Source organism: Xyrauchen texanus, chromosome 6 (assembly GCF_025860055.1).
Source record: "Xyrauchen texanus isolate HMW12.3.18 chromosome 6, RBS_HiC_50CHRs, whole genome shotgun sequence".
NCBI classification, from domain to species: domain Eukaryota; kingdom Metazoa; phylum Chordata; class Actinopteri; order Cypriniformes; family Catostomidae; genus Xyrauchen; species Xyrauchen texanus.
In genome coordinates, this window is record NC_068281.1 from 15,009,005 (window position 1) to 15,030,528 (window position 21,524).

A 21,524-nucleotide genomic window follows, 5' to 3' on the forward strand; every position below is an offset into this window, starting at 1 on the left:
TAGGAGAAAAAAGCAGAATGACTTCCTCAGTCACCATTATCTTTTATTGTGTGGCATAAAGAATGTAAATGGTGACGGAGGCTAATGTTCTCCCTAGCATTTCCTTTTGTGTTCCATGGAAGCAAGAAAATTAAAGGGGTTTGGAACAACATGAGGTTGAGAAAATTACAGAATTTTCATCATTGGGTGAACTATCTCTTTTAATCTGCCAGGCTGTTCAGCTGCTCAAAGCAGTTAAGACTGATTGATTATCTCTGTCTCCCACAGTGATGTTGTAAAGAAGATCGACCAGTCTGAGTTTGAAGGGTTTGAGTACATCAACCCTCTGCTAATGTCTGCGGAAGAGTGTGTGTGAACGCCCCGTCTGTCTCTGTTACTTGTGTCTCATGGCTGCCTTTTTTCATTTTTGCATGGTCGCAAACAGTCAAAGGACAGGAAACAAACAACCTGAGGTAATTTTATTGGGACCAGTTGATGCATTATCTTTGCCAAACCGCTTTCACTTTCTGCCATTTGTAACCACTAGTCCTTAAGTCTATTTTTTTCTTGATTATTTTTGTATCTTGAAAATCTGCACTGATATTATAAAATGTAACAGTGCTTTTGCGCATTGACCAACATAGGTGGAAGGTCAATTTTAGGTTACTGTACAAACAAGGAAAATGACTATGATGGTATGCAGGCCTTATTTCCTGGCTTCACTGATGGTGTTTTATTTGTACATATTAAAGGAAAAACATTGACCATGTATAGTAAGCCATTTTTAAACATGGGATAATCTTTTTTTTTTCTGATTTCCTGCTTTTCTGCAAAAAGTGAAGATTAAGGAAGAAAAACAATGTAATACTTGGTTTTCATATTTTTATTATTATTTAAGAATATTGTTATCTATATAGTATGTGCACATTGTCTTGAATCTAGAGTTATAAAACATTTTCAATATTATGAATTGTTTAAAGATTAATGGGGATTGAAAATATCTAAGTGTCAAACATGTGAGAATGGAGCACGGAGCCCAGAAACACTAATGGACAATGTAAATACTGACAAACTGTGAATGGTTTTCTGTATAGAGAGGACAAGGTTGGGAAAGAGTGTAAAACAGACATAAAATAAAACAGCTTGTTTGAACACGACCAAAAACAAGACACTAAAGCAAAGCGTGTTCCTGTCAGTGGTCTCCATAGAGATACTTTTATCTCTTGCTTTCTGTTGTAAATTGTGAAGCATAGCTTTTCTGTTTATGATATTCCATTTGTGTGCTTTCTGTTGAGCGTCTATGGACGTGTGCTTATTGTTTCTCTGTACAATCACAGAGAAGCTTTTTCTTTTAGTCACTTGGGGCATTACCAGTCAGATCAGATGTGTGGCATACTAAGGGGCCCTGGATTGTGTTTACTCTTCTGCCCCATCAATGGTGCCCAGCTTTTTGGGTGGTGCATTTTGAAAACAGATTATGTCTGGACAATTTTTTGTTACAATGAAACTAATTTGACACTAATGACCAAACGATGACATACTTTAACACTAATTAACATATTTGTTCACATCTGTGCCCTCTCTGATTCTTTGCCATGCAGATATCAACGTGCTTGACAGATGTTCGCTCTGGTTTTGACCTGTGAGGAGCTTGTTAGCAGCCTGGTGTTAGAAATTAATGATTTGCTTAAAGTCCTTGAATAAATTATTTTTTGGTTAACACCTAATTAAAGTATTTAAGGAAAGCTATCATTCCAATCTCAAGTGTGAAAGCAATTCATTTTTTGTCCTCATTGGACAAAATTCACACCTGACTTTCTCTTGTTACTTGTTTATTCATTTTCTCCCAAGAAGGAGCGCATAAACTAATGACTGTTCTTACAAACATTTATTCATATTTTATTATTTGGTGAAACATCTGTTATAAATAAAACAAGTATAATAATTTTGTTCTGCACTCAGTCTTTTGTGTTGTTATCAGCAGTGTCTTTCTGTTTATGATATTCAGTTTGTGTGCATAAGTAAAATAAAAGAATACCTTTTTGGAAATTGACTCCATGGGATATAGCATATAGTATAGCTCATGAGAAAAATACACAAGTCTTAAAGTAATGATACTAAATGTACTTAAGGATGAAGATTACAAGTAAATGTCATCAAAAATGGCACAGCTTGTCATTGTTTATTCATACACATGGTACCATGGTTAAATGCAAATGGTAATCAGTTTTAATTCACAAACGTTTTGCCAACATACGAACAGTTTTCCTGGAAGGGCGGTAGACTTGAACTAACATCTCAAAACTAAATCAGTATTTCACAATGTTCTTAATGTTTAAGCCCTACTATATATCAAATTATTTTATAACCAAATTAAACTAATTAAAACTCATATTAAACAGTCTCTTCTCTTTAGATTCCCATGTGGAGACATATCACCCACTGTCCAGTGTTCTGGGTGTTTCAGAATCTCGACTGGATTCACAAAATGCCTTTCGAATCGATTTTACCAAAATAATCAAATTGATCAAAAGATTTGACTCTGATGATTTGCTAGTGAATTGGACATCAGTATCACCAAGCCGCATACAGTTTACATGTTATTTTTTGCTTTGGTCAGTCACAAAAGTAAAAAGGGCCTCTTTTTCTCTTAGAAATGTAGTGAAGTAAAAGTGAAAGATCTTTGAGGAAAGTACAAATACTCAAAACTGAAGCACAGTAATGAAGTATTTGTACTTCACTGCTTACACTTTTGGTCACTAGGCTAGTGGTCCAAAGGAAAGTGAACTTTTGTCATCTCAAGTTAGTTCATGTTGTATGCAGCATATCTGGTTTCATATCTAATGTCAGTACCAATCTGACAAGTCACATACCAATCTCTAAACTTAAACTGAGCTAAAAACAAAGTCCCTACTTCCAGGTCATGAGAGTCAGTGAAGAATCCAGTTATTTTCCATTGCTGTAATTTTCTAATGTTTGAATGGTCTGCATCAAATAATAGCCTTTCTGACTGATATAACTAAACATGAAATAAAAAATGTAATCCTCATACTATGATGTGTACTGGAGTTTACTCTGGTGGCCTCCATGCATACATAATCTGATTTTAGCATAAAAATTGAAAACCATAAAATCCACGTGTGTCCACATTCTGTGATTTAAATAAACGTGTACAACATGCCTGCATCTTTTTGGCCAGATGGTAGATGACCTCACCTCATGATGGCTCACCTTGTATGACTTTGTCCATTAGTAAAAATCCATGAGGGCCAGTGCTCTGTGACATTGTCTCTGTGTCCTCTGTCTCGAGAGAGAGAGAGCAGGGCACACTCTTCTCTATGGAAGATAAAGGCAAGTTGCCCTCTAAAGTAGAGATTTGTAACCTTGTTTGGTTAGTGGTGGAGAACAGCGAAAAAAGATACTTTCAGATATGTCCTGTTCATTTTCCTTTACATTTTGTTGTTTTAATTGGCATGATTTACATGGTGTGTTGCATGTCTGGACTTGTGTTCTAACCACCAACCCCACAATTTAAAGTTCTTTGTATTTACACAACACACATCTGCCATTCTCAATGCATCTTTAGGAGAGAGCCAGATGGGTTAGCTTTTGATCTTCTGTTTAAACAACAACCTGAAACTCCTTTTCAGAGCAGGTATTACAAGAGTCTGCCTTACTTGTAACTGTCTTGCTGGCGATAACCGTTTGTCTGGCTGTCTGATGATGCATTTCTATATAGATTTTTTCTGAAGTCATTCCCTTAGGAGGGTGCTTAGTCCTATAGTCTGTAATGAAGACCGCTGCCTAACTTACTGTGTGGCTCATTGGAGTTTAATCCATTTTCTTTAGCATTTATTTATCCTTCATTCTCCAACATTTATGTCAAGATTTAAATGAACTCTCAGCTATTGGAGAGTAATTACCCATATTAAGTTTAAATTACTCTATACAATACCTGGATGATGTTATTACCCTCTAGGAAAAAAGGAGAAAACAAATATCAGTGTGCTAGTGTTTAGTGTTCAGGCACAGAACACTGTGTGTGGGTGCACCTGCTTTCATAATACATCTGCTGACCTTGCTATCTGCAGTGAACGATGGAAACAGCACTGAAATGGGCTTGATCATCGACACATCAAAATTCACAGAGACTGGCGGCATTAGAATCATAGAAACAATTTTGTATAAATCAAATCACAGTCAGCAGGTAATAGTAGAGCAAATTAAACTAATTGCAATTGAAATTAAGTAACTGACAAATAACGTCCATTAATGAAAAAAAAAAAATGAGGGTTGAAATGTATATGCGTAAAAGGAATAGCGTATATTTTAAGGTTTTCTGGGTAGGTCACTGTTTCTTTTAAGAAAGTTAAAAATAAAAAAAAATGCATTTTTAATGTCAGGGGCGTAGCACCAAATTTTGGGCCCTGGGTACAAACCATCTTGCTGGGCCCCCGTACCAAATATGTATGTATAGAAAACTGACTTCTAAGGGGCCCCCCCTGCCTCGGGCCCTGTGTACTCGGTACCCTTTACCCCCCCCAGTCCGACGCCCCTGTTTAATGTACTAATTTGTGCGTAATAACATCATAACACTATTATCTATGCTTATGTACTATTCTTCAAAAGAATTTAGTATTCTCAATTACTATGGTCATGAAAACTGCATACAAAATAATAAGAAGAACTACAGTAGAGACATTTTGTTTAAAATTGTTTAGATGAAGTAGCATGACACACTGCAGGACACTGTTGTCCATGCTTGAAATTTCACGTCAATTACTCAAACAAACTCTGGGTGAAGAAAATGTGCTGATCATATTTAACCCCAAATATATACAAAACAAATCTGAAATTATATTTTGCATACAGAAAATGAAGTCTACATTTAGGTCCATTGAGATTTTTTGCATTGTGACATTTTTTTCAGGACACTGGGGCATATTTTACCCCCAGTTCTCACTGTGTCCAGACGTTTTACTTTTACTATTCCCATTGTTTTCAATGATGATTCCCATTACCGTAACACAATATTTTTTATTGCATTACAGTCAAAAAGGTGCCGTTGTAAACAGTACAAAGATAGTACTATGATTAAAAACTCAAACAATTTTGTAATATATTTTCACAGTGTAGTAATAAAAGTATAATTAAGACCATTTTTTTTGTGTTGCTGTAATGATGTTGGGTGGGAAGTGTAAGTCACAGCCTTGAAATAAATCCAAATAATGGTCCTGAAATGCAATTACTCATTTGCTTCTTTTGATTTTGAAGTATACTCGGAACAGGACATTGTCTTGACAGGTTTCATGATAATTGCATTCCACTGAAAAACACCACTAAAATTAAAAAACCTGATATCATCTCAAACTTTTGTTCTTTTTTGACAAATGCAAAACACTATTCTGTGATATTCTCTAAAAAAAAATTAGATTTTTCTTTCCAAGAGCATTTACATTTACATTTATGCATTTGGCAGACGCTTTTATCCAAAGCGACTTACAGTGCAATTATTACAGGGACAATCCCCCTGGAACAACCTGGATTTAAAGGACACAATGCTGGTGGCTGTGGGGTTAGAACCAGTGACCATCCTTGCTCTTTTGTGGGAGCACTCAGTCTAAACAAAAACACAACACCTCTAAGCACATCAAAACTATTCAAATCTTCACCAGCCTGTCTTGCCTGAACATGACCTGGGTCAGTGTGGTGGAGAAGCCTTTAAAAGTGTTAATGCAGTTGGTGTTTGTGAATGGGCTGGGCAGGCCTGCTCTGCCTCTCGCATTTAACATTTAAATGACACCTAACAAATGGCTCACACAGTGAAGGATATTGAACCAAAGGTGATCCCAGAACCCCATCATGGGTTTATTGAAATAAAGAAGCTCATTGGATGGTGGAAACCCCATGGACTGAGCAAGCTGCTGGATGGGCTCCAGGCTATTACTCAGCCACAGATTTGTTCTAGTGCTATTACTTAATGTCCTTAGAAAAAGAACCCACACCATTTGTGCAAGCATTGCTCAAATGAATGTCTATTAACATTTCAGGGTGGTTTATAATTAGGTCAATTCAAACATCATATCCGAATATTTTCTTTTAATGTGCTCGTGTATTGGTTTTAAAGATGAAAAACCTGTTGACGTAACCTTTGCTCCACAATACTTTGTGACTTTCATGTGCCTCAGACTTTTGCTCTGAATGTTTTTGTTATGTCTTTGGCAAGGCATTGCTCATGCATACACAAAAACATGGCATTCGATTGGTAAGATTTAAGGAATTTCATTGAACTGATTTCACACAGTCTGTGTCATTACTCAAACATCTCATTTTACAGACATCTGCTCACATAGCCCTTCATTATTCATCAAACTACATGACAGTATAAGTGTATTACTGGGTTCCCAAACATTTTGATTGATGTATTTCTTGGAGTTTTAAAATATTTAACTAACATCCATGTCTTTTCCAGGACTACTTTTAAAAATCTTTGTAAGTTTCCATTTTTGGGAACCCCATATATTTGTTCATGGAAGTACCTTTAAAGGAAAAGTTAGGCTCAATTATCAGCATGTGTGGCATAATGTTAATTATCACAATATATATATATATATATATATATATATATATATATATATATATATATATATATATATATATATATATATATATATATATAATATACTTATATCTCCTTTTCTTTAAAAAAATAAAAAATAAGTTGAGGTGAGGCATGTACAATGGAAGTGAATGGGGCAAATTTTTGGAGGGTTTAAAGTCAGAAATGTGAAGCTTATAATTTTATAAAAGCACTTACATTAATTCTTTTGTTAAAACTTTGAAGCTTTGAAGTTGCACAAATCGTCATTTTGTGGGCGCTTTACGTGTTCCATCGTCATGGCAACAAAGTTATAAAATTGGATATAACTTTACATTTTTTCACACAGAGCATATTGTTTACATCTTGTGGATATTCTTTTGAAACAGTGAGTATTTAAACGTTCACGGATTGGCCCCATTTACTTCCATTGTAAGTAACCCAGATTTTTGCTTCTTATTTTTATTAAGAAAAGAAGGAAAAAGTCGAAATTAATTATTGTGGTAATTTATATAATTCCACAAATGCTGTCCATTGAATTTAACTTTTTTTTTAACCCGGATTATTCCTTTAATGACTTCTCAGTTTGCATTCACTCCTCTCTGTACACTTCAAGATTGATTAATACTCAACAAATGTATCCTACAGTGACCCCAATTTATAAAATGTCCAAAGAGAAACACCCTAGACGAAGACAACGAAACTCCCTTATTTCGAAAACCAATATTTAATAAAACTTCAATCCATTCGTCACATGTAGCTTAACCTAAAAAAGCAAATGAAATCCCTTGACTGCGGCACGCAGCGCCAGTGGCACAATTTGTCGTTTAATCACAGATGGCACATTATAAACGCTGAACATACAAAACGTTCTCCCTTTATATCTGAAGTGAACTTCATCTAATCACTGGAGAGGACGACAGACAGACAGACAGACAGACACGCCTGCGTGACATCCTCTCTGCTCGTGCGCTCTCTCGCAGTGACGCTCGCGCTGTCTGAAGGGTTTCAGTCTGTGAGCGTGTGGTTGATGGTCAGACAGACCGAGGGAGAGAGAGAGAGAGAGACAGCGGATCCGGAGCGATCATCCTGAGGCAAGTCACGTCAAAAATACTTGAAGTGGTTATTTTAGTGGGTATGTGAGGTTGTAATTCTGGCTCGAAAAAGGATTTGTAGCGTTAGCTCGGTTAGCGCGTGCTAAAGGGTTTACATTTTCACCCGGGCGCTGCTAGCCTCTCTGCTAACGCTGACTGTACGAGACATTTTTTTAGATATAGAATTAGGAGTAGGTGCTGTTAATGAACAGATGTAACGTATGGCTGTTTGATATATTTGTTTTGATGTGCCATTTAAAATATGCAGGTAGCGAGTGTTTGAAAATGCCCACATTCATAGATAGGAGACGTATCGTCGCGGTGAGAGCTCAGGCTGATGATTTAACAAATCATCGACCAAAGGACAGCTCATCATTATGTCTCAAATGTTTCATATTTCAAATAAAAAGGTGCATTTGATGATATACCTATTTAACGTTTTTTTGGGAGGTGTCATTCTCTTGACTAGCTATCATTTATAGTTATAGATATGTAAGCTTTGAAGCTCATTTCACATGGTTGGGCTTTAATATCCCAGGTTGGCATAAGTGAAGGTTGGCCATCATTTATGTGGTGATATTGTGGGGTCTCCTGGTCGCACCGCGAGCCCTTAGCGCAGCTTTTGACGAAGGAATTGAGGGGAGAGACGAATAGAGGCGGGGACAGAGCTGCGGTGTCCTTGCGGGTGTAAAAGAGTGACACTGTCTCTCTGGGGCAAAAATAGACAGCATTTTGTCAGAAGATTTTACAAGGAAACGAAACAACATCTGCGGTCAGGGTCAGTCTAGGCCGTAAAGCAGACCGCACAAAAACGACGTTTTATTTCTAGGAGATTTTATTTAGGTTCCGTGTTAATTTCGGCTGAATTGCATTTGAATTTCGGGGAAATAGAGACGCTTGGTGTGACTAACGAAGTACCAAGCGCGTTTTCCCATGCCATTTTCTAACTCGAAACCATAATGTCACGCGCTAATTTTGCCTTCATATTCGTGTTCGGAAATTCCGTTTCAGTCTATGTCAGTCTTTTGATCTGCGATCAAAATATTCAGTCAGTGTTTCCTCTATAGGTACTAGGTAGTGTGTTGATTTGATCATTGTCATATGTGGTTATAGTATATAGATATTGCATACATCTTATTTGAAGTCTGCAGTGGTTAGGCAGGATTAACGAATGATTAGTCGTCTCTTATATAGTGAAATAAATATGTTAGTTTTGACTGATTGTGGTTGTTAGTCTGTTAATTCGTTTAGCGGTGTTGATGGATTCGACATGCTGTCAATGGAGTACGGCTGCGCTTTAAACCACCAAGAAACTGGGTTTAGATCAATACCGATCTCAAATGAGATTATCTTAATGAGATGAAAATGTTGTCAGGTGTTGAATCGAACCAGCACATTCTGTTGGCATGGGTTGCTTGACAACGATTCATTGTAATTTTTTTTTACAACGTTTTTGTAATTATTGTCTTTGGCAACTAAATAAGCAAAGTCTGGCATTTAAAAAAAAAATAAAAATTTCACAAGATTTCTTAAAATGCATTTATTCCTAAAATACATTGTGTTATTCACAGGAAACAGGCCAGACCTTTCTGTCAGCATCATGCTTGCATCATGCATGTAGCTGGGCGTAAAAGGATTTGCAGCCTTTAATATAGAGAAAGGAGAAGAAAACGAAGAGTGTAGTGTTTGAAGAATAGCCAAACATTTTCTATCCGAACAAGACCAGTAATCTGTGAACAAATATGGCCAGCACCCAGACGAGTCTGAAAACCCCTTTCAAAGACCTGACATCATTCAAAGGCAACATGAAGAGGCTTTACAGGGAACGGCTAGAAGATGCACCCATTAAAAAACGGGTAATGGCAGAGATGCACTTGAAACGCCACAGTCTGGAGACTGTCCCTAAACCCCCAAAGGTCAAGAAGGAGCGCGAGGAGCACACCAGCTCTGAAATGGACATCGAGGCAAGGCAGTTCCATGTCATTGGAGCTTCCAAGGCATTAGATCTTAGCGCCGGGCTCAAGCACACTCTGGCTCAATTCACTTTAAGCAGCCAGAGCTCCCTGGGAGGTCCTGCTGCTTTCTCAGCAAAATCTGCTCAAGAGTGTGCCTCTCCTAATGGCATGGCTCCACTTTCATCTCCCCCAGTCCTCGGAGGTGGCCCTCTCTTGGTTCCCTGTGACAGCTCCACAGAGCTTACCCACTCTCTCCTAGAAGGAGAGTCCATCTCCTGCTTTGTTGTGGGGGGCGAGAAGCGCCTTTGTCTGCCCCAGGTACTCAATTCAGTTCTGCGAGACTTCTCTCTGCAGCAGATCAACGCTGTGTGTGACGAACTTTACGTTTACTGCTCCCGCTGTGATGCCGAACAGCTGCATATCCTCAAGGTACTGGGCATCCTGCCCTTCAATGCACCTTCCTGTGGCCTCATCACCCTGACCGACGCCCAGAGGCTCTGCAACGCCCTGCTCCGCCCTGGTGCTGCCCTCCCGGCTGACACCAATAGCAAACTGCCAGGCCAAGGCCTGCTGAAGGAGAGCGAGGCCAGTTTCCAGGTGGAGCACCAGTGTCTGGGCAAGTGCCAAGGCCTGTTTGTGCCCCAGTTCTACGTCCAGCTAGATGCCCCCTGTATCCAGTGTATGGAATGTCAGCTGCTCTTTTCCCCACAGAACTTTGTAATGCACTCACACAAGTGCCCTGACAAGAGGACCTGCCACTGGGGCTTCGATTCAGCCAAGTGGCCCTGTTACCTACAGCTGGGTCGCAAGCATGAGGGCACTTCAGTGGAGCAACAACTCAAACAGCTGCTGGACGAGATGAAGGAGAAGTTTCATTACCAGCTAAAGAGGCCTCTGGACAAAGTAGGTGTTTTTCATTTCTTCCATCATGTTGTTTTCACGTGGACCCCATTGCTTGTTGGGGTCAAGTTTTGATCCATGTTCACCAGTGGATTTTATATATGGTAGTGTGAAAAGAGTGCAAAAGAGGCTGTTTTTGCAATGGTTTGACCTGGCAGCATGTGCTGTTGGGCAGTTGTTTTGATAAACTAGTGTTGACCCTATTTAATGGGGTGGCAAGGGGCAGGTGACGCTTGCTCAGTGGGGATGTGTGGAGGGAGGGAAGTCCAGTTGGTCTGGCTAAAGGGGAAGTACAATATCTACCTCCCAGGTCAGACTAGGGTCATCTTTTTGGGGTGGAAGGGGATAGCATGACCATTTGAAATTTTGCATGTAACTTTGCATTGACACATAATTATGAATTTGTAAACATCCTCTTTATAAAGCCTTGGCCTGCCCCTTATTCCCATGAAATGGGGAAAAGTTGTACTAATTTAACTGCATTGGGGAATGCCCATATTGCATCAATACACAAACACTAAAGTCAGAACACTGGAGATGCTTCCACTTTCATGATTTGAAAAAAAAAAAAAAAAACAGCAAAGTGTACTAGTGCATTAGCATCTATAGAAAAGTCAGCCTACATGTGGAAAAAAAGGTCTGGATTGTTTCATTCCCATTCACCAGCCATGTCTCATGACCCCCTTTACCAAGCCAGAAATCCAAAGCTTTTTTGTTGTCCTGGCTCATGTTAGACAAAGATTGAACCCTGTTGCTGCTGTCAGAGTTGGCCTTTTTTCAAATGCATGTAGCAGCAGTTAATGGTTTTAGATAGTGTGGTAATGTTCCAGTAGACGCAATTATTTTTAGTTAGTGTTGATGTGAGTGAGTGATCTCAGGCATACACTGTGTTCTGTCTGAGAGAGGAAGAAAAGATCCGGTCTCTCCTGTGTGCTTATGCAAGTGTCCCGGAAATTCCGTCTGGTGTCTCGTCTAGCACTCAAACCACCCCCCCCCCCACACCACATTTTATGTACTGAGAGAGACCTTGAGTCTATCAGTCATACAGACACATCTGCTACACAGACTGACCTCACCCTGACAAACACATGCGCGCACACACACACTGTTACACTGTAACACTCCCACTTGTCCGTAACACACTCTAATGATATTGATTCATACGCACATACTAAATTCCCTCAGGGTTGTTTCTGTTCCACTCAGTTAAGGGTGAGATTTCAAACTCCCAGAAATGTGAGTTGAGTCAGCGACACCTTTGCTCCACACAGAGAGCCATTAACTGCCAAGCTCCTGACATGTCGTTCTCTGGCAGTGTCTTGCACCTGCACTCAAAAATGCTTTGCCTCAATCCTTTTTTTTTTTCTTAAATTCTCCCTCTAGCTTTCATGAGCATCCTGTTGATGAGTTTTGCAGTTGATTAAAGGTTTAGTTGATTGAAGCCTATTCAGTGTTCACAATATTCAGTTATTGCGATGATTAAAATTAAGCCATAACAAAATGTCATATTTTTTTAGTAAGAGCTTGTCAATTGACTAGTTGACTAATCATAAAGACTTAGATGGATTAACTGCATCTCCAAACAGAGTTGAATTGAATTGTAACTGATTCAATGAATCATTTGCATCACTCAAAAATGATCACAACAATGATGTGTTCTTTATTACAAATATTTTGTAAGATTTATTTGGATAAATATTGCTTTTCATTACTACTTTTGAGTCTCATTGTCTACAGTAGATGTTATTCACAGTAGTGCACCATATTTGATTGTACACGGGAATAAAAAAGAGGCTAGACTTGCAGTCTCTGCAACAACATGCACCTTATAAAGCTCCAAGATCACATCTAATTTTCCTTAACTAATTTTTTTGTTTGTTTGTTTTTTTGTGTACTGAAATTTTTTGAAAGATGTTTGTTCAACGTTTAGTCATGGAATGAGTCAAAACACTTTAAACACTAGTACAACCTATTGAAGAAACAAAGTCTATCCCACACAGTCTTGTTTTCATTCCTGTCACAATTCAAAATGATGGTTTATAGGTGGGGGGGTATATTGTTATTTTTAATTGTCGCATTATGTACATGTGCGTGCCTCAGATGGATCCATTTGGAACGTTTCACTGGTTTTCAGCATCATAAACACCACATTCTTAGGACTCTGTTTCAGGTTTGTAGTCCGAAAGTGTGTGCCGTCTGTTGGGAGTGAATTGGGAGGGAACAGGTGCTTAGTTTTTTTGAAGTTGTTTGTGTTGAACAGCTTTTGAAGGACCCATAAACAGACAAATGTGTGTGTGTGCGCTTGAAAGGTTATTACTCAGATGTTGAGATGTCAACATAATGCCAATAATGAGAAACCACACATGTGCACTCATCTGGTGGTATCCATGTAAAAAGATCCCTGTTAAGTATGCGTGTTTGTGTTCAGGAAGCAAGGCAGACAGGCTCATCAGTTGACAGAGGGAAGTGTTCACTCTAAACATCTGTGATGCTGGAGTGCCAGAACAAGTGACTCAGATTTTCCACAGGTGGCTGTGTGCATGTTGGTGAAGATCAGACCCTCACTACCAGACTTTCTCAGAATCGGCCTTCTTTCCCTTCATCAGGAAGTGCAATCTCTCCACATCGGTGTCTCGCTGTCTGTCTGTGTTTCAAAACCTAGTGAGCTGCCTACTTAGACAGCATTTTTTGGCCTCCTATGCTGCTCAAAAGTGCTGTTTATGTAGTCCGCTCTCTGTGTTTTAAGACATAGCCACTTGCAAAGCATGCTTATGATGCCCAAAATTGCTAGTCTATGACACATCCGCTGTTCCAGGTGTTTTAGAGAATTCTGCGGAGGAAAGATTGGAGAGAGAGTGAACCCTTCTTGGGAGGAATTTCTGTTTGTGTATCTCTTTGTGTGTTGCCTTGCACTGTATCCTGTTAGGGGGTATAACGAGAAGGAGGGCGTGGCCAGGCTATGAGGTTGCACGCCTGGGGCTGCCCTATCAGCAGGAGAGAGATAAAGGAGCCGGGGATGCCAGAGAGAGAGCGAGAGAGAGAGACACGCAGCAGTGTTCGCCAGGGAGGCAGAGGAACCCGCTGCCCTCCGCCAGGGAATGGAGGAGCAGCTGAGGATGTTTCCCTGGCTTGAATCGGACATTGGGGGTATGTGACGGGTGTGGCCGGGCTGTGAGGATGCATGCCCGGTGCCGAGTTGCCCAATCAGCGGGAGAGAGATGGAGGAACCAGGGACACCTGTGTGAGAGAGAGAGAGACAGACAGACAGACAGACAGACAGACAGACAGACAGACACACAAACACATAGCAGTGTTTATGTTGTGATGTTATGCTTTCAGTTCAGCGTTTGTGTTAAAGTCTTGTTGAATGTGGATCCGGCTCCTATTTCCTCCTTTCCAAGCTGAACAGAAATCCTTTACAGGGTATTAACTAGGGGTGTAACAATTCACTCATCTCACGGTTTGGTTCACGATTCTTTAAACTATGCCTGAATCAAAAAATGTTCAGATTACATTTTTTGTTAGGAAGTTATTTATTTAAAGACATATGCAAAACAATTAAGCTAAAATTACTGCTCTTAAATGTGCCAAATGATCCATCAGAGATGTACTGGGACTAAAAATCAGCCCAGTATAGGGCAATGGTGACAACAAATGGAAATATTAGCTAATAATTGTTCTTACTAAAAATACAGAATTATTTTAGATACATACTGTATGCTGCTTACACAATGTCACTGATTACATCTAAATATTCTTAATTTATTTTTTATTTTTATAATTCTCCCCAATTTGGAATGCCCAATTCCCAATGTGCTCTTAAGTGCTCGTGGTGGCGTAGTGACCCGCCTCAATCCGGGTGGCGGAGGACGAATTTCAGTTGCCTCTGTATCTGAGACCGTCGATCCGTGCATCTTATCACGTGGCTTGTTGCACGTTACCGCGGAGACATAATGGGCACGCTATTCCCCATGGCATCCACACACAACTCGCCACGCCCCACCGAGAGCAAACCACAAAATAGCGACCATGAGGATGTTTTCCCATGTGACTCTACCCTAGCAACCGGACCAATTTGGTTGCTTAGGAGATCTATCTGGAGTCACCCAGCACACCTTGTATTCGAAATCGTGACTAGCTGGCATCTTTACTCGCTGAGCTACCCAGGCCCCCAAAAAGACATATTTGTGCTTCAAACGGACATTTGATCCATCACGATGAAAAAGCGCACATCTCTATTGCTACTTGTTTCAGACAAGCTCATCGTACAACACCTGTGGCTGCTAGTGTACCTTTATATTTTAGAGCTAATTGTGCAAAGAAGTGATTTTCATTTTTATGCCTGTGTTACATAGATGTTAGACATTGCGTTTTGGATAGAACAGATGTTAAAATAAAAACATTTTGAAAAAACATCCCATCTCCATGATGCGCATCGTCACATTTTTGTACCACGATGTCGAGAGAGATAAAAATCTGATCACCTCCACAGGTGGTTTGAGACACATTCCATTTGTAACTGGGTCAAGTGTAAATGCCAAACAGCTCTACGTCAGCATAAGCAAAATGCATAACATAACGGGCTCGCTTCACGCAAGTAATAATAACAAATTAAGAAAAGGATGCACGTTGTTGGACAGATAATGCAGATTGCTGAAGAAACTGAAGCTAACCACTGATAATGAGCGCATGACTCGTTTTACCAACGACAAGCCCTGAGGGCAAAAATACAGATATGTGCGGAGGGGCAAAGTCACTTGGAATCAAATAATAAATCACATCAGTAAAAACGTATGAATTTATATTCCAGCTCGCTACATTTCTTGATTCTGTTCTGTCCATTTCCTTTCAAAAGAAGGCTAAAAGGACTACATAATAAAATTGTTCCCTGAATTTAGTTGATTTTGTTTTTGTCAGTGGCTTTATCTGCTCATGCTATGGTTTTATACAAACTGCGAGTACGTGTGTGTGTGTGTGTGTGTGTGTGTGTGTGTGTGTGTGTGTGTGTGTGTGTGTGTGTGTGTGTGTGTGCGTGTGCAAGGCAGTGATAGACAGGCAGTTGTGATGGTTCGAGGCTTGGCATGCAGACGTGTCTAGCAGACAGATGGAGCCCTGTCCATCTCCCACAGAGGCCGATACTGAGGCTGACCAGACAGCTGCACTCTCTCCCTCTTTGTTTTTTTTTTTGTCTCTCTCTCTCTCTTCCCTTGTGTAATTGGGAAATCAGTGACTTTATGCTCTACTTGTAAGGAGGCTGCTTCTCCATCACTTTCTCTTGTTTCCACTTTGTTTTTCTTTCCTTCCTTTTTTCAATCTACCACAGAAAAACTGTTTTCCTGTATCTGTGTAAATTTTGTTCTCGTTCTTTATTTCGACCACAAACCCTGTCTATGACGTCCCTTCCTCTCTGACTCTCTTTATGTCATTTTTTTTCTCTCTTTTTGCTTCCCCTGTCTGCTTCAGACCTCTTCTTCACTTTCTCTATTTTGTCACATGTGTATCACTCTCCATTTCTCTCTCTCCATCTTGCTCTCATGTTCGTGATATTTCTCATTCTCTTTTATTCTATTTCCAACTCTGTCTCCACTCTGCAATGATGCACTGGTATTACACAGGCTTTCACTGTGGATTGTTCCATCTTATATTATACACTCAGCATAGAAAGCTTCCTGATTTCTCCAAACATGCAATTTTCAGTTAATCTATAGAGCATGACATTGTATTTTGGGAACTTTATCTTCATATGGCCTGGAGATATGAAAGGGTAATGAAAGGTCAGTGGTGGGTGAGTCTCTGGGTTTTGTGTGTTTGATCGAGGATGTTGAGATCTGGTGTAAATTTCAGGGACTCTATTGGATGCAACTCAGCCCCTCAAAATAAACTGGATTAAACTGGAAATAAACACAGTCAGTCACTGTTTACGTAAGGGAAGCGGAGGGCATTGTGTGTGTTTATGGGAGAGAAAGAGAGAGGGTGATTGAGGAGATCTATTGATCTGGTGGTGGATGGATGGAGAATCCAGTCAGACATAAACACAGAGAGAGAGAGAGAGAGACAGAGAGACAGAGAGACAGAGAAGTGTGCTAGCAAAGCACCCTTACATCCACAGCAATGTGCTAAAAACAATCAGAAATTGGAGGCTGGGCATAGTTGTCACACTTTTTACTCAAGTGAATAGGCTATTTCTCAAGGCAGGATTATTTTTGAAAGTCAACTTCTGCATTGCCACTTACACTAACAAAGTCTTGGCTATGAAAAAAAACAACTATTGAATACCACGAGGACTTATAGCACATTGGGAATTCGGCATTCCAAACTGGGGAGAAAAGGGGAGAAAAAAAAAGAATCTAAAATAGGATTGCTGGCTTGCTAATGTCACCAGTTCTGTATTTTTCCAGATATTCCAATCAATTTAGTCTAATATGCCATATACAGTATATGCACATGTTTATTATTCACTTCATTATTGATCAGCACAACTAAACACATTTTCTGATTGGTCCGTTATGCGTGACAGCAGTGTGTAAATGCAGTCGACACTGCCATTTCATCACATGCGAGTCGATGGTAAACACTACAGACGTCCACAGTTATAATTATTTTACAGACATATGGGAAACTATCTGTGTTTTGAACTGTCTGTGCTTTCACCTCACTGCGATCTGTAGTTAGATTCGGCCTCCGTCATCAGCAGCTCGTGAATCTCAAAGAGTTTAATCACTGCCTCATCTCTGATTATCCACTCTGTTTTAAATCTCGGATCCAGAACAGCCATCATCCAGATATATGTTCGTGTAGAAGTGCGCACATTTATGTGACGGCACGAGAAATGTTGCACTTTCAGGAAGGAGTGGAAAGTTAACACCTCGTGAGCATTGAAATTCTTGTGAAATTCTTGTTGCGCTGCTTCTCGCTCCACTCCCGCTACGCTCTGCTCACATGCTCTGAATCCTTCTTGCTACCGACGTCAGTGGTAAGGACTAGTGGATAATTGGATCAGTTTATTGGCATTGGTAAAGCTTATATTACTTAATACTATGTTGACATATTGTATAATATAAAATAATTTCTGACTATTCACACTCAGAATCAGCTTTATTTCAAAGGAATTTGTCTTGGTGACCGGAACTTCCAGTGCACAACAGTACAAAATAGCAACAAGACATAGCTAATATACATTTTTTTTAATAAAAAATAAAATGTACTCCCCCCCCCCCTATGCAAAACCAGCAGAGGAAGTCTAAAAGAGACATAACCGGGACAACAGCAGAGTTCATCATCCTATGCTTCTAAAAAAGACACCAGGGAAGTCCGTCGTCCTTTTCTCCAGAATGCCTGACTATGTTGGCTAGTGATTTATCTTAATGTTCGCTGATGGATAGCATTTCCATACAAAACATTGAGGGTTCAGTGATTATTTGCTCACACTGTGGTCAGGAACACTCTTGATGGAGTTAAAAACAGGACCAACTGGCCATCCAGGCCACAGGGACAAACAGCGTTCTGGCTTCCTCTGGGAAGTTGCAGAAAATGGGCCATGAAGATGTTTCCATGAGTTCCCCTTCCTCTGTGCTTGTAAGGCACTTTTTAGGACTTGTTCACCATAATCTTATTAGACTGCAAATTTTTCTCCCATTACTGCAGTGCTCTTGTTTCCCAACAGCACTCAGAGAGTCTGGAGAGATTCGAATCTCGTTTACAGCCAAAAGAAACGCAAGACGTGTGAGATGTCGTTGCCTTTAATGACTGTGCATCTGTCCAATATTTATTGATCTCAAAGTCTATGTTTGATTAAAACAGGACATCCTCCATATTGATCTCTCCCACATCTCGGCATATCTCAGCTCTATAATTTTGACAGTTCTGAGAATTGAATAGCCATGACTGACACAAAACAGAATAACACAAATGCTAATTGAACCGAAGCACTTCTAGCTTTGCAAGCATGATTTCACATGCTGTTGCTTTAAGAAGATCAGCAAAGATGCAGGCTGTCCATGTGTCTAGAAATATTAGGCAGTATATCCTTGGAGATTGTGCTGATGGCTAAATTTAGCATGCGAAAAACCGAAAAAGTATACTTTGCTAGGGCTGTGCGATGAAACTGTATCGGTATTTATCGACGGTACACCTTTATCGATAACAATATAAAAAATGCTCAATATAACGCTCGATAGTTTCTTTTAAATGCATTCAAATGTAAATAGACATGAAGTTTGGTTGTATGAACAACCCTCAATCATTTACCATCCCTGGATCATAAACAGCCTATCATATGGCTTGATAAAGGAGCGTGCTACGAGTGACAAGCAAACAGCCGATAACAAGTTGCGTTGCTGTGGGGTTCGGTTGCGCCATCACCATGTGACATCAGAATACACGAACGCATGCGAAAATGACTGCCGTGCCTGAGGAGATTATGAAAAAAAAAAGAAAGAAGGACATGTCAGCTCGACAGTGTGGCAGTTTTTTGGTTTCTTTACGTCTAACCAAATCAGAACACCGTTGTATGTAAGCAAACATCAGAACACCGTTGTAAGCAAAAAAAAATAAAAATAAAATGTCCCGGCCAAGTACGGAAACGCAAGCAACTAATTATTTAATCCCGTTAACCGCTTCCACCCTTTGGAATAGGCAGCATGTCATCTGCCTCAACCTACATCTACCTCACCTCAACAAACAACCCACAAGCAGTCCACGATGGCGAGGTACTCTGCAACAATTCCTTATGAGAAATCCTCCAAACAATTTTTGTAGCATTTTATTTATTAAGTTCAATAGTTTCTTTAACACTTATGTATTTAATCTTCACATAAGATATAAGGAATAAGATATTTGTTTTAAATTTTATTTAGTTTTTGTCTGTTAAAACAAAAATTTATGAAAATGATATGAAACATTATACCGTGATACATTTTTTAGCTGTATCGCCCAGACCTATACTTTGCCTTAACTCTTTCCCGCTTTGAGTACTGGGGTTTGTTACCACCACAGTATTGCATATATTATGTTGTACAAGAGGACTGTGTGCTTGGAATGTGTTGGTCAACCATTTCGTATTTCCTTACTTGTGTAGAGTATGTTTCCAGCCTTAAAGGATCTGATGAAAATATTTTGCATTGCTTAAAGACTTTGAGGTTGTCACAGTCATCTGAGCTGTGCTGTTTTGTCAGTAATGTTATATGATTAATTTGTCTTAAATTCACCTGCTGACTCCATGTATGTGTTGTCTTGTTCGCCTGTCTTTTATCTTATGCTATATATTGAGTTTGAAGAGTGATTGGCAGTGTGTGCATGTCTGCTTCCTCTTACAGGGAATGGGTAGGACACTTTTATTTATTTATTTTAATTTTTTTATATGCAAAGCTAGTCACTGTGGCCTCTAACAGGCTCTGCCATGCAAAATGCATGAGCCGCGTTGTGTCGAGTGTGTAGAGTAAAATTGTGTGTGTGCTGTCTATAGCTAAAACCCTGCATATGAGACACAGCTATCAGTGGGTGGGCAGTTGCTCTCTCCCTCACACTGTCTCTCTTTCCTACGCTCTGTATTCTTTCTCTCCCTCTTTCTCTAGGACTGTTCGAGATGCCAATAGTGAAATACACTGGTAGTTCTGTGTGAAGCTGCCATGTTGGTGATTCTTTTGTGGCATGCGAATTGTTTAATGACATGCACCCATAGAGACCTAACATAGTCTGTTTCTCAATCTGCAGTCTTATGTGTTCTTACCTTCTCTTTGACACGTTCAGCGTCGTCATCCATGCTGAAGTTAAATTCCAATACTCAAGAATTGAGAATGCAAGAATTGTGATCTTGATCAGGCCAAATATCGAGGACTCATCGTATGGTCTTGTTGGCAGGAACCCATTTGAAGTTCCGGGAGTCATAGCGGCACTACGGTGGCAGACAAAGGATATTTGTAATTTTCCCCTCAAAAGTTTCCCACTTTAAGCTCTTGAGAATCATCATACTTGAGTAATTAAGGATTCGGGTACTTGGACATGGCAGCAATAATCGATCATGAAATCAATGATTTGACTTTTCACTTAATTCGAAATCCAGTGATTATTACCTGACAACTAATCACAAACTTGTCAAAGAGGGAGCTTATTTTTCATTTTGAGATTGATTACATTGTAACTTTGAGGGGTACATTGATTATCAGAGACTTCTCATGGCAAACAAACTGATACATCGCTGCAATGCTATCATTACAATAATCAAAACAAAGAGAGTGTAATTGACAGTGTTTTGAAAACATGTCTCCTGTAAAACGTTTGCTTTACGCACTTTATTAACATTTAATGTAAGAACTTTGACTCGTTAATGGATATTATTTAATAAACGTGAATGATTGTCACTGACTAAACCTCCCTGCCCTGTGTGACGTAACACACACCTGCATCTCGACAAAATTGTCTCGACGAGTTTCCAAGTTAGACATCCGATATAAAGTGTCATTCCGTTGCATTTTCCTCAGTTGAAAGGTGGAAATTCAGACTCTCCGATTTGAATGGAATGCTTCATGAATCACTGCAACAACAATAGAGACATCGCGGCTTTCCTCACGAGCGAACATCTGGGGAGTTGGACACACATACACTTAAATGGTTCTGTATAAACTTCTAGCAAAATTGGAGCCAGTTATGTAGCATAAAATCTCAAATTCAGAGGCAAAGCTGTCTGACCTCAGAGCCTGCCTGTGGGCAAGGCCTTAATTACCTTGCCAAGCTCCTCCAATGTTATCTCAGAATCAAGAATTTTTTTCTTGATTCAGTTTAGGAAGTTCTAATGGTTCCACAAAGTTTCTAATATCTTCATCAGTAGACGAAGACGTAGAACTAAAGATAGAATTCTTTAAATGCATTATTAATATCAATGGCCGTGGTAAAATGTCACCACCAGCAGATTTCACTGAGTGAATGGTAAAAAAAAATTAAAAGTTGTATTTATCTAACCAGAAGCTTCCCTGCTTTGTCCCCTGACCTAAATTATGACGG

At 39.6% G+C, this 21,524-nt stretch overlaps 2 protein-coding genes across 5 annotated transcripts in view; both read left to right on the top strand.

Moving 5' to 3' along the window:
- LOC127645485 (protein kinase C iota type-like) overlaps positions 1 to 1,956 on the top strand; it is a 30,802-nt gene extending 28,846 nt beyond the window's left edge. Inside the window, exons 18-19 of one of the 3 annotated variants that reach the window (XR_007970782.1) lie at positions 268 to 452; positions 1,581 to 1,956. Coding sequence is in view for 2 of the 3 variants with exons in the window: in XM_052129124.1 (XP_051985084.1) it covers positions 268 to 355 (88 nt within the window). In the remaining variant the exon portion in view is untranslated. Of the gene's footprint in view, positions 1 to 267 lie in introns of all 3 variants that reach the window. The other 2 variants (XM_052129124.1, XM_052129123.1) reach the window with 2 other exon arrangements.
- A 7,289-nt stretch (positions 1,957 to 9,245) lies between these two features.
- LOC127645177 (ski-like protein) overlaps positions 9,246 to 21,524 on the top strand; it is a 39,128-nt gene continuing 26,849 nt past the window's right edge. For both annotated transcript variants that reach the window (XM_052128699.1, XM_052128701.1), the window contains exon 1: positions 9,246 to 10,529. In XM_052128699.1, coding sequence (XP_051984659.1) covers positions 9,414 to 10,529 — 1,116 coding nt within the window. In that variant the 5' untranslated portion in view covers positions 9,246 to 9,413. The remainder of the gene's footprint in view (positions 10,530 to 21,524) is intronic.